The following is a 17,060-nucleotide window of genomic DNA, read 5'->3' on the forward strand; positions in this document are numbered from 1 at the left end:
CGCCTGCGCTGCTGTGGTGATCGCCTGCTTTACCGTGGGGGTCTTCAAGATTGCCTGCGCTGCTGTGGTGGTCGTCTGCTCCACCGTGGAGGTCTTCAATTCCATCATCTCTGCTGTGGTGGTCATCTGCTCTGCCGTGGGGGTCTTCAAGTCCATCTGCGCTGCTGTGGTGGTCGTCTGCTCTGCCGTGGGGGTCTTCAAGCCCATCAGCTCTGCTGTGGTGGTCATCTGCTCCGCCGTGGGGGTCTTCAAGACCGCCGGCTCCACCCTGGTCGCCTGCACCAGTCTGGTCATCTGTGCGGTCTGCTCCACCCTGGTCATCTGCCCGGCCTGCTCCATCCTGGCCTCCTGCTCTGCCTGAATCTCCAGGTCCTCTTCCACTACATGGGCCTGGCCCTCCATCCCGTCCCCGGGTCCGCTCCACCTCCCTCCTGGACAATTTTAGGAGCGAATTTTATGTCACAATTCACCAGTTCGAGTGCCCATGATCACCACCAGAGGGCACTCCACCCCTGACTGTCACTCCATCACAAACTACATTACCCATTATCCTTTGCCTTGGACTCATTAGCACTCACTGTTTACACCTGTCTCTCATCACCTCATTACCTCTGCCTATATGTACCTTGTTCTCTCAGTCATTCAGTGCGAAGTCTTGTTTAGTGTCACAACTGAATTTCTGAGCGTTTCCCTGGTTTCATGTATCTTGGCCTTTGATTTCTTGCCTTCTCTGTGGATTACCCTTTTGCCTGTTCCTTCTGTTTTGTTTGCCTTTTTGGACTGCTTGCCTGTGTATGACCTTTTGCGTGTTTTATGGACTACGACTTTGGATTACCCTTTAATAAATACTGCATTTGGATCTTCAACCCAACCTTCTGTCTCAGAGCAGTTCGTTACAGATACACTCCTGTCATGATATCGATACAATATACAATATTTATTGTGATATTTTTAAGTCAAAATAAGATTTTTTTCATTATAATTTAAATATTATTATTATTATTATTATTATTTTAGTATAAGGACACAAATATTCCCCCAATCAACATTATACTGTATATAGTAGGTTAATGTAGTAATGTCAGTGAAACTCTGTGACTGTGTACTTCCTCGCCCACAGACTCTCCCGGTGCTCACTATGTTCCCCCTCTCCCGCTGTTAATACTCTATACATATAAGAATAAACCATCTATAATGAATCTAAAATCAAACTACTAAAACCAAATGTGATCTGGTGAATTAAATTGTGCTTTCACTTTGAGGAGTGTGTGCGCTTCAAATGATCAAAGCAATCCCTCACGGTTCTAATGGCAGGAAAGCGTGTCAAATTGAGTATTCTGTAAATGGTTAGTTCTGCATTCACTCAGTTTCATGTTTTAGCATGTCACATCACATTTGTACATCAGTGTGTACTACAGTATGCTTGTCGTTGTAAATCTGTCCATCATATGAAGCCATCGTGTCTCTTCAGAAGACTTGGATTTGGATTAGACGCTCGCATGATTATTTTTTACAATGCCTTTGACATTTTTTGTTTGAGAGGAATGGACTTTTAAATGTAGGGAGAGAAATCTCTCAGGTGTTTTGTTAAAGTTAAATGAAAATTGTGTAGGTTTAAAATGACATGAGGGTGAGTGCATGATGACAGAATAATACATTTTAAGTGATTTATACCTACATCCCTACAAACTATTGTTGATTTTATTGTGCTACATCAATATAATTAAGATTTATTAGATTAGAGTTGCTCAGCTCTTTTTTCAGGTAGAGTGTATGATAAACATGTAACGTTTATGTCTCAGGTTATGATGATATGCTCATTTATTAGGCCACCATCTATATTCACCATAGCCTTGGTACCCAAAAGGCTTCCAAATCTTTAATGATGAAGCAAAACAATTTGAATGTTGAATTGGTTATGATATATTTTTTAATTGACTTTCATACAAACACTAGCTCATAGCTGAAAGACATCATGCCAGCCTCCTCTTGGATGGGGATGTCGTGCTGTAGAGTATTTATTTGTGTGGATGAGAGGCAACAATTCTTGTACATAAGATATGTGGAAAAAATAACGGGTCAAATTTGGTCAACTTGTACATATGAACATATCAAGTGATTATATAATTCTTACACAGAAAATCTGCAGTTATTAGTTCTCTTTCATCATCTCGTGTTTAAGATCCACCTATGGAAAGGGGATCTGTACCTGACCTCTGCAGAAGCATCCAATCGCACCAAGTCTGACAAGACAGGCAGGAGCGCGCAGCCAATGCCCAATAAGGCCCCACCTCTTAGCTACGGGCATATAAAGCCGGCATGCGCTCCTGTACATCAGTTGACACTTGCTTCTCGCGATCTCTACACTGACACAGCTCGGTCGAATTTGCGCAGCTCACTTGTTGTCTGCAGGAGGAAATATCTTCAGATCAGCCTCCGCCAGGCGTGACAGTTTCTATTCTGCCAGTTTCTGCTCTCGGAGCCGCCCACGCCTGCCACGATCTCTTATACCCCCAATGTTTACACATGGTAAAAGTAGGAAGAACAGCAAACAAATAACCCTCATCTGTTCTGGTTTCCTTACACCTGGCCCTCACTTTAGGTGTTCCGCGACCCCCAAGGTCACAAACCCAGTCTCTGAGTCTGTTAAGCTTAGAGAAATGTCTTATTGCAAAAACACATGTTGTCTCCGGTGTGAATTCAAACACATAAAATGATTCTTTACTAAATGAATGTATGTACATTTTATTTAATCAATAACTTCCAATAAAGGCCATCCCGCCCTCTGGTATTCCCCAGGCTGCCGCCCCCCACAGCTGTGCTTCAAACCATCCTGGAGCGGGATGTTTATGACGGGAAAGTGCTGGGAGCTTCCCCTCCGGCCAGAGGAAACCCTTGGGGTGACCGTTTTGTTTTGGCTAGCAGGACCTCACTGTGAGTGTATTGGGCAATCGGGGAACTGTCCAAATCTTTACCATAGGTGGATCTCGAACACGAGATGATAAAAGAGAACAATAGGTTACTGTTGTAACCCTGGTTCTCTGAAACATCGAGTGGAGAGATCCACCAGCTTTGCCCCGCTTGCCGCATGAGAAGCAAATATCAACTGATGTACAGGAGCGCATGCAGGCTATATATGCCGGTAGCTAAGAGGTAGGCCTTACTGGGCATTGGCTGCGCTCCTGCCTGTCTTGTCAGACTTGGTGCAATTGGATGCTTCTGCAGAGGTCAAGTACGGATGTTCTTCCCATAGGTGGATCCCGAACATAAGACGATGAACGAGAACCGGGGTTACGACAGTAATCTATTGTTATTTTGCGCAGTTCATGTTGATGGATCTTAGACGCCCGTCAGAGTGTCCTCAACATCAGTAAAAATGGCCACAAAGCCCTGAAAAAAAAATCACAAACATATTCAGACGGTTCCACTGTGTTTTTCTCACATTTTTGCAATATGAAACAAAATCCAAACCCCATACATAACATAATACTAATATTCATTAATAGTACTCACATTTTTGACAAGCAATTGCGAATTGATCAAACTAAAGCCCGGCAGTGCGGGTAAGAGAAAGCCAATCTTCAGCGCCGCTAAAATACAAAGTAGAAGGAGGTGTTAATTATCAGCAGACTTTGTAAAAACAGTTTGAATTTATGAATACTTTAAATAATGGACAAAATATAATAAATGGAATATCTTCAAAATATTTTTACCATTTAGTTTAGGAAGTACAGACACCTTCACTGCCACCACTAACATTGTCTTGAGTGAGTCAGTCTGTACATTGAAAGATTACACAGAGATAAAATATCTTATAAAGATGATCTACCAAAGTGAATATTTCATGAATCGTCACTGTCTGTCTCACCTTGAAATCCCCAATCTCAGATGATCCGACAGTCAGTGTTAAACTTCATGCAGCATTCAGGGCAAAAGACCATGTAGAGGTTCAGAAAACTTGTTTTTGCATATATATTTATATATTCATATATACAGCTTGTGCTTAATATGATTCATGCATAAAGAAATATTTTTTGACATAAGAGGTCATTGTACAAAAAACCCCCACCAAAAATAGGATAGATAATGGGCAATTATTTCTAAAATATGAGTGGTTTTGCAAAGTGGACCTCAGAGAAATTAATCAAAGGAAAAGAAAAAAGCAATGCTTGACCTCCAATGACAACTGGACCTTACAACAAAAATGGAGCTTATTTGACTGCAACTTCATCTGAACAAATATCAGTGAAACTCACTTCTTCATTCCGAAAGCTCCAGTCAGGTTTTTCTCAATTCGAGCACTTCCATTGAAGCTGGCGTCCTGCAGGTGGAGAGAGAGTCAATTAAAAGCTGAATTGATGTTTCCTTTTACATAAATTACATATTGATAAATTTGGTGAACACGTGGTATTATATCACCGTTTCCTGTTTCTGCATTACAGCTTAAAGAAGGTTTTGCCAACATGTTTTGTACAATTTTGATATTACCATTTACTGAGAAAGTGTGAGAGTTCCTCTTATTTTTTTTTTATTTTGTTGTGCATAATTTGTGTATCCAAACACAAAACTCACCACATTCAGTGTGAAGAGAGGCAGCAGCGTACCATCGGGTTTAACAGCGGAGAACTTAGCTGCAGCCAGTACATGAACGCCTATCACTCCTGAACTGAAGGAGACTAGAGGCGTCTCACTGGCGTATAACAGCACCTGCATCTCCATGTCCGGATATAATGTGCGTAGCTGTAAAGAAACTCATTATTCATCTGGAAAACCACTTGATTGTACTTGGAAACTACATGGAACAGACACAAGATGACTGGTGTTACATCACTAAATATCAACATAGTCATATTATCTAGTTATGCAATATGTAATTAATCTAGTTACATTTAATTTTGCCACTAAACAAAATATTTTATAAATTAATATTTTTTTCCCTTATAAAGTCACGACCTGTGCATACACTAACCTGTGGAATGAAGGCACCAAACTGGCTGGTGTTCAGATGGATTGGAGAACTCTTTGGTATCTATGATTGACACATTAAATCAGATGACTGAAAAAGTAACTTAATAGCTTCAAGAGGCCAGGATTCATTAAGTCTATAATAAGAGTAAGATACAGAGCTGTTCCCACACAGCCGCTGTATAGTTTCATTGGATATGTTCATTGTTATTTCCTCACCATGTCTTCTCGGATGTTGATTTGGAGAACCCCGGAGCTGAGGAATGCATAAGCTGCTGAATTTATGAAGAACTCAGAGGCAGCCACTGAAAGCATGTAGTTATCTGTGGACTGCACTTCAAACACGCTCGCAGAGAAAGGCGGTTCAGACGGAGAACTGCGGCTGTAAAACTCACCCTGTCACAGGAACAACATCCACACATCATTGACAGGATACAGTAACTATTACAAATCTATTAAAGGTGTCATGAACTGGCTTATGATGTTCATGTGGTTTTTACATTCAAAAACATCATAACTAATAAGTAATAGGCTATTTTCTACACTGGTTTTGAGGCTCTCTCCTGAACGCTGGGTTTTGATGGGCGTGTCACTGGAGACATGGAAGTAAACGCCCACGGCTAGGATTGGATAAGATTTGCAGCTTCAGCTCCGGTGTCAGTTCACATGATGGAGGGATTGTTTTGAAAGTGGCAACCGGAATAATTCTGATAGGGTTCGCAAAACATCTTTATCAAACAAACACAATGATTTAATCGCTCATCGAACTGTGATTGATTGATTTTTTTATTACTTGGCCCGCAAATTTATAAATTGATAAATTTTATAAATTTAAGCTTTAAAACTCTTTTGTTTCAGTCAGGCCGAATTTCAGCTTTATCTTACATCATTTTTCACACTGAGCTTCGAACTGATGGCCCTAAACTCAATGCACCTGCGCAAACCCAGAGATTAATGCCGCCTTCACGTGCTATCGGAAGTTTCCTACTTCTCACTTCAGAAGTCGTGATTACGAGCTTGTTGTGTTCAGGTGCTTTGTTGTCGGAAAGAATGGAGGACGCCTGGTTCATACTTTTGATTGTCTTTGGAAAATGTTATTTTAACACTATAACCATTTCAGACAATTCCCAGTCCCAGAAATTTGTAGAATCGCTGGCAAACACAGCAGCACAACACGAAAGCATATCGTTTATAATCACATTCACAATAAAGGCATAATGTAGACAATAAAGGCTGCTTAAAGACTAAAATGGCAATAGTTTTCAGCCATACATGATGCTATTGTATAGCTACTTTACCACACTAGATAGATAGTCAGCTTGCTCACTGTTCTGGTATGATGGTCAACTAGATTTGATTTTCGATGTGTTTAAAATACAAAACATGCTTCAAATGATTATTATTTTTTATGTAAATATGTACTACTTTAACGACAAGACAATTAAATTGTTGTGGGAAAAAAAACTAATAAAACACCTGCCACAGCAGAAATTCGTCTGCGATTTTTAACGGTTATGCCACGCCCATCTCAGGAACTTCCCAGAGGTAAACACAAGATCAGAGGGCGTTCATGTGCAATTTTTACCTTGAAAACTCGTATTTACGATAATTCCAATAGCACGTGAAGGCGGCATAAACCCTGGGGAAATGAAATCGCTATATGTCGAGTCGCAGCTCCAAGATCAGACCGTATAGATCGTGAACTTTGGATTTACATCAAATGCGATTTACTCATACAGTGAGAGCTGATATTTATCAGAAACATTGATGAAATCACACTGTATATACCTGGCTTAAAAAAAAATATGTACATGCTGAATTAAAAATCCTTACCTTAATATCTAATTCAAAGCTCTGGCCTGTCACAGCCGGGGAGGAAGTGAGCGGGACGCTGAGATATATATACTTATCCACAGGTATGTTCACTAGAAATAAATCATTTGAGCATGATTACCGTAGTCATCTAATAAAGTGGAATGTAAAGTGTTGTTGTTTTCTAAGGATTTTGTACAATCACGTCAACATCAGTGTCATTTAGTAGCAATGGCTAAATAATACAGCCAAAGTAACCCACAGTAGGGTGGGTCTCTCTAAAATGCAAACATCAAATAATATTTTTAATAACAATTAATCACATTTATCTTAATTTTCATAATTAAAATAAAACCACAGTGCAAGAAATATCATTGGTCCTAAAAAAAAGTTATTTCTGCTTATGTCTTCTTTTATCTAAATATAAATCAATGTGATCTATTATATATATCGTTTATGTGCCAGTACCAGGCATTTCCTGTAGATTTCTCTCCAATTCACTGATTGCTTGTTGAATTGCTGGGCAAATCTTAAAAAGAAGGAATAAAAATGAATACTACTACTAATAATAATGGCAACACAAGACATAATGATAACAAGCAGCAGATAATAGTTTTTGTTCATTTGTTTTGAATAAATGACAAACCTTCTCACGTATCATGCCTGATATTTTTCCTTTGAAATGGCTTACAAATGGCTGAAAAATAAAGCTGCAGCAAAACACATAAATTATACTTCTTGAAGTTGATAGGCCCAGTGAGCCTTACAGTGTTCTTTTAATACATTCATTTCATTTTAAAGGGGCCAAAAGATTTAAAAATATATCAATGTGACTGTCATTAGCATCTCCATTAGCGTTAGCTGTAAGAGATATTCACTATTGCTGCGTGTATCTTCACATCTCAGTCTTGTCACATGTCTGTCTTGTCTAGCACATGAGGTGTTTTTGTAAGGTTTGTTTAAGATCCATTGGCACTGCGCAGATTGATCAGCATATGAAATCAAAGTACCACAAGAACAACTGTAGAGCAAATGACTCCTTATGCTTCTGAATCTCTCTCGCCGTAGTTAATGTCATACACCGATCGGTCTGTGAAGCCCAGATGGATCTCAAACAAGCCTTTCATTTTCTGTCATGTGACCTCCTGTCTATAGAGGGAATTAGGGGTGTAACGATTCGTTTTAACAACAATTCAATTCGTATCACGATTTGAGGTTGTCGATACGATTTAAGGACGATATTGGTTCATTTAGAACGATATGATCCGAAACGAAACTACTCGCGGTTTCCTCTAGTAACTCCAGTCACGCAGCAGCTCTTCTGCCACTCAGTCCGGCTTAGGGGGCGTGTTCTGGCGGGAAGTGACGTTGATGCATTCCCTCTATTATCTTGACCCCATCCCTCTTGTTATCTGATTATTGGTTCATTTGCCCCACCTGTTCTTCCCCATAACCTGCCGTGTTTGTCTCCTATTTAATCTCCTTGTGTCTTCAGTCCTGTGCTGGTTCGTTATCAGTGGTATGTCTCCTGTTTCCTGTCTTTGTTCTTTCCATGATTCCTGTTTCCTTATGTGTAGTATGCTTTGTTTTCCCCGTCGGGGGCAGTTTTGTTAACGTTTATTTTATTTTGTATTTAAATAAAACCCATTTTCATTTGCACTTGAGTTGTGAAACTCGCTCGGCTCACTCACATTATATTGGACAGACATATTCAGTTTTTCATAGTATTGTCTGTTTTCTAACTGAACTAAATAATTTTAGGAAAAAAATTACCACGGTGGCAAAGTAATCCAGTAGCGATGGCTTTGAGAGTGGCCTCGCGAAGCAATGCATTCTGGGTGTTGTTGTCATTCATCCCCATGAACCAAAAATACATTTTCTGTCTTTTCTCAGTCTAGAAGGCACCAAATTCAAATATAATTTCACATTTCTACTACATTAATGACCCAGTTTAAATATAGAAGTAACCCTTTAACACTGGTCTTACCTAGCACCTCCATGGAACTGAATATCCACACCTCCTATGTCAGCACTGCAGGACACGGTGGTGATGGAGAGATGGCCAGCCTTATCCCCTAACTGCAGGAGGGTGTCGATTTGTATATTGTACACAGCCAGATCAAATGAGCCGCTATCATGGCTGCAATCATAGAACAAAAGCTATAGAGTCATAATAGGATTTAGATCTGGGCTCTCAGAGGGCCACTCCAGGCTCTTGATTGTCCTTCAAAAACATTTGGACCAACTTTGATGTGTGCTTTGAGTTGTTGTCTTGTTAAACACATATTGGCGACGTAAAGTTGGCTGATTTTTCTGTTGATAAATGTTCATTTTTACAATAAAATGCTGTTATTTACAAACATTGTGACATATTGTTACGGAAAATGGTACGTGTCATCGCCTCCATCTCCTTCCCCATGATTCCTATGGAGCCAGAATGGTGACTTTAAAATTTGGCATCAGAAATTAAAATTGTCATTGAAAACAAAATCAGAACTGAAAAAGGAAACATTGGCATTGAAACATTTGCATTGAAAACAGTTGTATTGGCAATGAAACAAGTATTGGCAATGAAAAAATTAAATAATTAAAATCTTACAATCTTATTCTTTTATTGTATTGGGATTTATTTGTATTTTTCAATGACAATCTTCTGATTTTTTCTTTATGTCATTCTTTTTCAGAGACAGATTTTTTTTACAATGTCAGTTTTTTTTCAATGTCACTGATTTTCAGTTTCAACTTTCTGGTAATGTTTTGGCGTGGAGAGGGGCGGGGTTTGAGGGGAGGGGTAAGTAGAGCGTAGTTTGCATATCATTTGCATATAGGTATACTGAAGCAGTAGGCCGAGCGTCACTTTACTGGAACCCGTCGTCAGCTCTGAAGCCTCTGGCATGACAAATGTCCAGTTTACCGGGAACTTCCAAGCTGCAAGTAAGTCTGTTTTTTTTTTTATCTGCCATTAACATGTTTATTCACGTGCAACCTGGCCGGCTTGGTTAACTTTTAACGGCCGTTATGCTGTTTTTTTTCCGGACGTCAACTGGAACATGTACAGTCCCTGACAAAAGTCTTGTCGCTAATCTATTTTGTATAAATACCTGATATTAACCTGACTTTTAATTAATCAATTGGTGTTAGAAATAGCTCATATGTTTAATGCACTGAAATAAATAATTTTCACAGAAGAAATATTCATCATTTAATCAAGACAGAAAGCTCAATTTTCTGTCAAATTTTGGCAAGACAAAAGTTTTGTCGCCTATACAGAAATTGAACAAATTTACTGCAAATACAAAAATAATACAAATTAAGTTGTGGCGCTGTGAGATCCAAATTTAATATCTTGTAGGACTTCCATGAGCTTGAAGGACTGCATCCATGCGGTTTGGCAAGGATTCATACAATTTATTGATGAAGTCATCAGGAATAGCTAAGAAAGCAGTCTTGCATGCCTCCCAGAGTTCATCAATATTCTTTGGTTTCGTCTTCCATGCGTCCTCTTTCATCCTACCCCACATATGCTCAATGATGTTCATGTCTGGTGACTGGGCTGGCCAATCCTGGAGCATCTTGATCTTCTTCGCCTTGAGGAACTTTGATGTGGAGATGGAAGTATGCGATGGAGCACCGTCCTGCTGCAGAATTTGGCCTCTTTTATGGTTGGGAATAAGAGGTAGCTAAGATTTCTTGGTATTTTAGACTATTGATGTTCCCTTCCATCCTGCAGATCTCGCACACCCTCATACTGGATGTAACCCCAGACCATGATTTTTCCGCCACCAAACTTCACTGTTTTCTGGGTGAATCTCGGATCCATTCTGGCTCCAGTAGGACTCCTGCAATATTTGCGGCGACTGTGGTGTAATTCAACTGAAGATTCATCTGAAAAATCCACCTTCTGCCACTTTTCCAGCGTCCATCCTTTTAGCAGGCTGTGGGCCTTGGCAAATGCCACACGGTTTTTCAATTGTCTTTTGTTTAGTGCTGGCTTCTGGGCACTGATTCGACCATGGAGGCCATTTCGAGGCAGAATCCTACAAACTGTTCTGGTTGACACAGGGACTTCAGGTGACCAGGTCTCGTGGAGCTCTGCTGCAGTGGAAAATGGGCTGGCCTTGGATTTTCGAGCCAACAAACGGTCCTCTCGAGCAGTTGCGGGATCTGCCTGACCTGGGCTTGTCAAAAACGTCTCCAGTCTCTTCAAATCTTTTTTTTATCCTCTGTACTTGACGCTGAGACACATTGAAGGTGTCTGCCACATCAGCAGTGGATCTGGTCTTCAGCCTCTTGATAATCAAAACTATAGTCTCAGGGTGAATCTTAGGCATGTTTGCAGAGGTCTAGTTGCAGTTGATGTGAAGGTCTAGCGTACTGGGGTTCTTTTTATACACACTTGAGACCTAATTGATCCATTATTAGTCACAGGTGAAGCTCATATGACAAGGTGACAACACTTATGTCTTTGCAAAATTTGACTCAATGGGCTTTACCAAGCTGTGAATATTAGAATACTTTTTGAAAGTTTAGTTTTTCACTGAAACATTATCACAAAAGCTGGTGGGATTAAAATGAGCCATTTCTTGTAAAAATATCTTGATTAGAAATATATTTTAGGTCAATTTGTACACAAGCGACAAGACTTTTGTCAGGGACTGTAAACTACTAACATTAGCCGTGTTGGCTAACTTAACTGTGGTTAATGCAGGGTCAAATAAACACCGGTCACCATCCATTTGCACCGAATAAGGCTAAAAGTCCGGTTTGGCGCAAAAATTTAATTAACGTTAGGTGTCTGTCGGTATACTTGTTGCTGCTAAGTATGAACATCACAACAGTGGCTAACAGTAACATAGCCTGTGACGTTAACACTGACATGATTATCAGCAGGCCGTAGGCTGTGTAAGTTACACTACTGACATCCCCAACCACAAATAAGATTGTAAGATTTTAATTATTTATTTTTTCAGTGCCAATACTTGTTTCATTGCCAATACAACTGTTTTCAATCCAAATGTTTCAATGCCAATGTTTCCTTTTTCAGTTCTGCTTTTGTTTTCAATGACATTTTTAATTTGTGATGCCAAATTTTAAAGTCATCATTCTGGCTCCATAGATTCCCTGGTGCACTTACATTATACCAAACTTTGTTCGCCAGTTGCCTGTGATGCCTAATGTGAGTTGACTGACTTCCACAGATACGCCTGTTCCCTCGAGAAACACCAGTGATGGGTCTGGCATGCTGCACTGCACAACCTGCATGCTGGAAAGACACATCTGCTCACCATTTATGGAATATATTCAAGTTAATGCAGTCATTTTTTTGTTTAAATAACTATTTATTACATGTGATGCCTATAAGAACTACTGACTCAATTCCATGCAATTGCATTTAAATAAATGCATTTATTATCTTTGTCAATTCAAAGACGATGTTCATTAGTTCAGTTGGTTTGATTGTTTGTTAGTGTACTGACTTTGATAAGGTGTACTCCACAGTGCCGATCCCGATGTCCACCCCACCCTGGACCTCTGGGAGCGGAGTAGTCTTCAGTTTGCTTTGTATCCGGACAGACATCATCTGAGACACTGAACACATGTACAGAAACAGATATAACACCCCGTCTTTAGCATAAGCATGACTAGCATATAGATTTCATGTATTTTAAAGGATTAATTCACCGCTGACCATGTAGGGTTTATTAATAAAACGTTTAATTATGCGGGTTATGCAGGAGAACGTTTTTTTTATTTATTATTATTAATAAAATCGGTAACACTTTTCAATACGGGTGCACTAATATGCAGTAATTCATGCTTAATTAATGCACAGAAAATCATGAGTTAATGTATTACTAATGGTTAACTAACCCATTTATTAATGATTACTGCATCAGCAACTACTGAGGGATTCATCATGATTAATAGATTAATTAATCATTACATTGTTATTAGTTAAATGTGACATAATGTATTAATTCTTTAATAACATATTATATTTTAACTAATTATGTAAATTAATGTGTTAATTACCACAACGAGTCAAAGCCATGCATTTCAACTTCCAGTTGTCGGCTTTAATTAATCATCAGCTAATGATTTACAAAGGTATCATTATGTTTTGACTTTACTAGTTGGGGCATGACTATTAACTAATTGATTAAGTAATGTGTAATTGTGGTTATGGGTTTTGAATTAATTTTGAATTTCTTAATAGTCATGTGCCTCAACAAGTAAAGTAATTTGTTGGGGCACAAGTTTATTGTATACTTTGTCTAATATTAGTACTAATATTGTATACTATATTACTAATACAACTAGTATACTATATACTATACAACTAATATTGTATATACTATATTACTAATATTAATATTAGTACCATTATTGTTAATTTACAACTTAAAATATTTGAGGTATTAAATATACCTATTTTGTTATAGGTCTTTCAATATATAACCATCAAGCAAAGGAGAAAAAAAGAAGAAAGAAAATGCCTGTCTGTGTAAGATGATATGATATTTAATGGGAAAAGGGAGAAGAATGGGGTTGGGAAAAGGCGTATTCAAACTGGATGGTTGCATCAAAAGCTATATTATATATTCTCAAAAGGCACAGATGTTTGTACATTTTGCCGCTATAGGTCGCTTATTCAAAACAATAAAAAATACTGCTGTTCCGCTGTCGCTATAACAATAATGACGCTGTTTTGATCTTCACCTCTACAGCCAATGGAAATCAATCCGATGGGACTCTATGTTCATTCAGAAATCATGCTCATGGATGAGCTTATGTATTAAAGTTTGGCTTTCGTCACAGTGGAATGAAGCAGGGTGAGGCCGAGAGCTGTGGGAGCGGAACGAATGCTAATGAGAGACACCTGAACGACACACCGGTCTCGAGTCTGCAAGGATATAAGAAGGAATGATCACAGTAAATGGCGAGAAAGGACCAGGACATTTTACATTGCTGTTTACATTACAGCTGTCAAATGACTACATCTATATTGTGTTCAATTAGAAAAACATCAAATAGACGGAAAAAAAACATAGCTTTAGAAAATATTTTATTTGATTCAACATAGAATTGAACTACTTCAATGATGATTGCACTTGCGTTTGTTAAATGCATTAATAATTGTAATGCCATAATTACCCCCATAACTAATTCATTAAATTTACCTGTTTAAATTAACAGCCCTAGTTTTTATTATGTTTATATGTTGCAGTCAGTTTAAGCCGCTCCGTTTGTTTTGTTGTTATTATATATTTCATGATTGAAGTTACATTTAACGTCCTCCTTCTTCTGACCTAAACTTGAACGTTGTTTCTCACACAGGTCAGATTATTTGAGGAACTGAAATTGAGATATATTAGTTTTCTGTTGATGAATGTCTTCCAAAGAGTTGCTCAACTGTCTCATAAAAAAACATAAACTTATTAAAGCATCTTTGGTTTCTTCTGAAGAAAAAAACATAAATTGAGGATAAAGCGGATACGGCGTGATTGACAGGTGACATGAAGACCGTTGGTTAAAATAGCTGATTTCTCTAGATTTAAACATTGATGGAAACATTTGTGATAATGTAAGTACATAAGTCAACAAAATATATAACGTCGTTCCAATGGTTTTTAATATTTTATTCCAAAAATCTTATATATTGTGCTTTTAAGCCCAGTTCACAATGCCATTGACTGGTGTTTAGGTCCTACTGCTGCTTGTAACATTTATGAAAACATGACAAGTTTTTCTTTCACTAAAAAATGACGTTATGGAGGTCAAAGTTTATACAGTCTATGAAAGGAATCAGTGCATGCATGTTTAATCTGTTAGAAAAACAATGTTGGATATAGTCAATTTCCTGTCAGTTTCCAAATTAAGCAGCAGAGAAGTCCGTTACCGAGCATTTCCCTGACAGACAGGTATCTATCATCTCAAACTAAAACGCACAGTAATGAATGTTGTTAGATGTCTTTCCGGATCAACGCAGTGAAGAACTTACCACCTCTGAGACCCTTCTCTGACAGAAGAGTTTTTAGCGCCGGATGATCTGCATATGTGTATGTGAATATCATCAGGAAATAAATGACCCGCTGCATCCTTCAACTCCTGCTGGGGAAGACAAAATATATCACACATGAGAGGAGTCCTTGAGCTTCAGACAGGCATCTGGACCTGGTTCATCAATTCATTATCTTACTGATTGTACATTTACTTCTAGTTTTGGTGTTAATTCTCACACACACCATTTTTTATTTGAAGATGTCAAGATAATCTAACCAAAGATCACATCAATTGTAATATGATAAAAACAAATCTGATGTATATGTATGTTTAATGTATGCTGTGTATTAAGTGCATTCTTTATTTTAATCTTTATTTAAATGGCTCCAGTGGCAGATAACACGTCTGAGATGTTAGTCTGTACTACTACTGTATGTGTGCCACCGCATCCCAATATCTCTTCGGATGATCTGAACAGACACTGCACATTATCAGTGAGTGTGTTCCCTGTAAAGAGAACCCATGACCTTTGCATTGCTAAGAGAGTGTATATTTGATCATGCATATCAAGTCTAATGTCAGTCATAATTCCTCTGTTCAGCTGCATTAAAGTCACTTCCTTAAATTATACAGAACTGATACTCTGACAAAACACATGCTTATTTGAGGACACTGCTCAGAAACACACACACACACGCACGCACGCACGCACACACACACACACACACACACACACACACACACACACACACGCACACATTATATATAGCAACATGTGTAAGGTCACAGAGTAACAGTTGATCACATTATTCATTTTGTTCTTCTGTAAGTTCGTCTGCATACCTGCAGTATTTTATTTTAATTAAGAAGAATATTTTCATTGCTCTTTTCTGGTTGTCATTGTTTTTTATCTTAAAGCTGTAGCAATCGTCTGAATGAGTTTTGGTTCCTTGCCACCGTCGCTTTTGGCTTGCTCAGTTGGGGACACTTAAATTTCAACTATATTACTGATCTGCCCACATTGACACTATATGATAATTGAAATATCACCGTTTTCACCAGAGCGGCTGTACAGCCGAAACAAATTCTGTTGCATTATTTTCCTGTTAACACTGTGAAGCTGCTTTGAAACAATCAGCATTGTAAAACGCACTATCTAAATAAAGGTGTCTTGACTTGTGCTGAGATCTTGATGGTGTATTTCTTAGACCTTGGCATGTCATTCTACCAGTTGAGCATCAACATATTAATGTTTGGTATGTTTTATTTATAAGCAACATAAATCCCTTGAAGGGAAAGAAATACTTGTATAAAAGATGTAAAATATTTAATAAACACTTTCATATTCACATTTGATCTGAAATTGTAAGAACGTACCTCAGAACGCACACAGCACAGCCAGGTGTCTGAAGGGAAAGTGAGTGTTTCTGTGTGAGTGTTTCCTCAAAAGCTGCTTTGAAAGAACAACATTCACACGAGAGGGGCGTGTGTTCAGTTCCTGCTTTGAGTGTCTTTAAATATTAAAGGATAATTACTAAGGCTTTCACTCGATTCACTCGGATAAGAAGTAATTAATCACACACACTTCTATAACTAATCATCATAGTCAATTTATAATTGTTTAGAAAGCTGTTGTCAGCAAAAAAGAAAAAAACAAAGGAAAAAAAAAAGCTTTTAAGGGGCCCTAGTATACCCCTTTTCATAATATGTAAAATTAGCCTCAGCTAATATCCATGAACTAATAAGATTTAGCTCAAAATACCCCACAGATCATTTTATAGGGTGAGCAAAATACGCAGTTTATGTGTGTCCCTTTAAATGCAAATGAGCTGCTGGTCCCGCCCCCTTTCAGAAAAAGGGTGGAGCTTCAAGAGCTTGTGTTAACAGCTCCGGTTTTGTTGTGTTTTCCTGGGGAACAATACTGTCAGGGGAACACAAATTACATAAATAGGTTTACACAAATTTTAGGGTTAGTGATGTCACCGACCTGTGAATAAGCTCGTAGTCCTTACCAGCCGTTTGTTGTAGGGCTTAAAAAGTGATGTCTTAAAAAGAAAATATCTCCCTTTGCTTTGAACTTTGAGCGTCATAAATTTGATGCTGTTTATGCTCATCTTGCGCAAGTATTGCAATACTAGTTACTTTCTAGATCCCATATCACCCTCAACCATTTGAACAAAACGGCTCGTTTAATCCTTTCAGATAACTAATATAAAATTGCATGATAGACTAAACAAACAAATGTAAAACATTAGGCATTACATTTTGACGTTAAATCC

General features: G+C 38.4%; 1 protein-coding gene across 1 annotated transcript; it reads right to left on the reverse strand.

Moving 5' to 3' along the window:
• Positions 1-1,907: 1,907 nt before the first annotated feature.
• On the reverse strand, positions 1,908-16,251 carry LOC137074960 (bactericidal permeability-increasing protein-like). The gene is made up of 16 exons (XM_067443066.1): positions 16,159-16,251; positions 14,780-14,886; positions 12,255-12,366; positions 11,912-12,040; positions 8,765-8,917; positions 7,424-7,487; positions 7,246-7,306; positions 6,799-6,890; positions 5,185-5,361; positions 4,970-5,029; positions 4,573-4,740; positions 4,257-4,321; positions 3,869-3,911; positions 3,714-3,777; positions 3,514-3,590; positions 1,908-3,390 (listed from the first exon to the last, which is right to left on the reverse strand). The coding sequence occupies exons 2-16, from the start codon at positions 14,874-14,876 to the stop codon at positions 3,340-3,342; spliced, it is 1,413 nt and encodes a 470-aa protein (XP_067299167.1). The 5' UTR covers positions 14,877-14,886; positions 16,159-16,251; the 3' UTR covers positions 1,908-3,339.
• Between the last annotated feature and the right edge of the window lie 809 nt (positions 16,252-17,060).

The sequence above is a fragment of the Pseudorasbora parva genome, chromosome 5 (assembly GCF_024679245.1).
Source record: "Pseudorasbora parva isolate DD20220531a chromosome 5, ASM2467924v1, whole genome shotgun sequence".
NCBI lineage: Eukaryota > Metazoa > Chordata > Actinopteri > Cypriniformes > Gobionidae > Pseudorasbora > Pseudorasbora parva.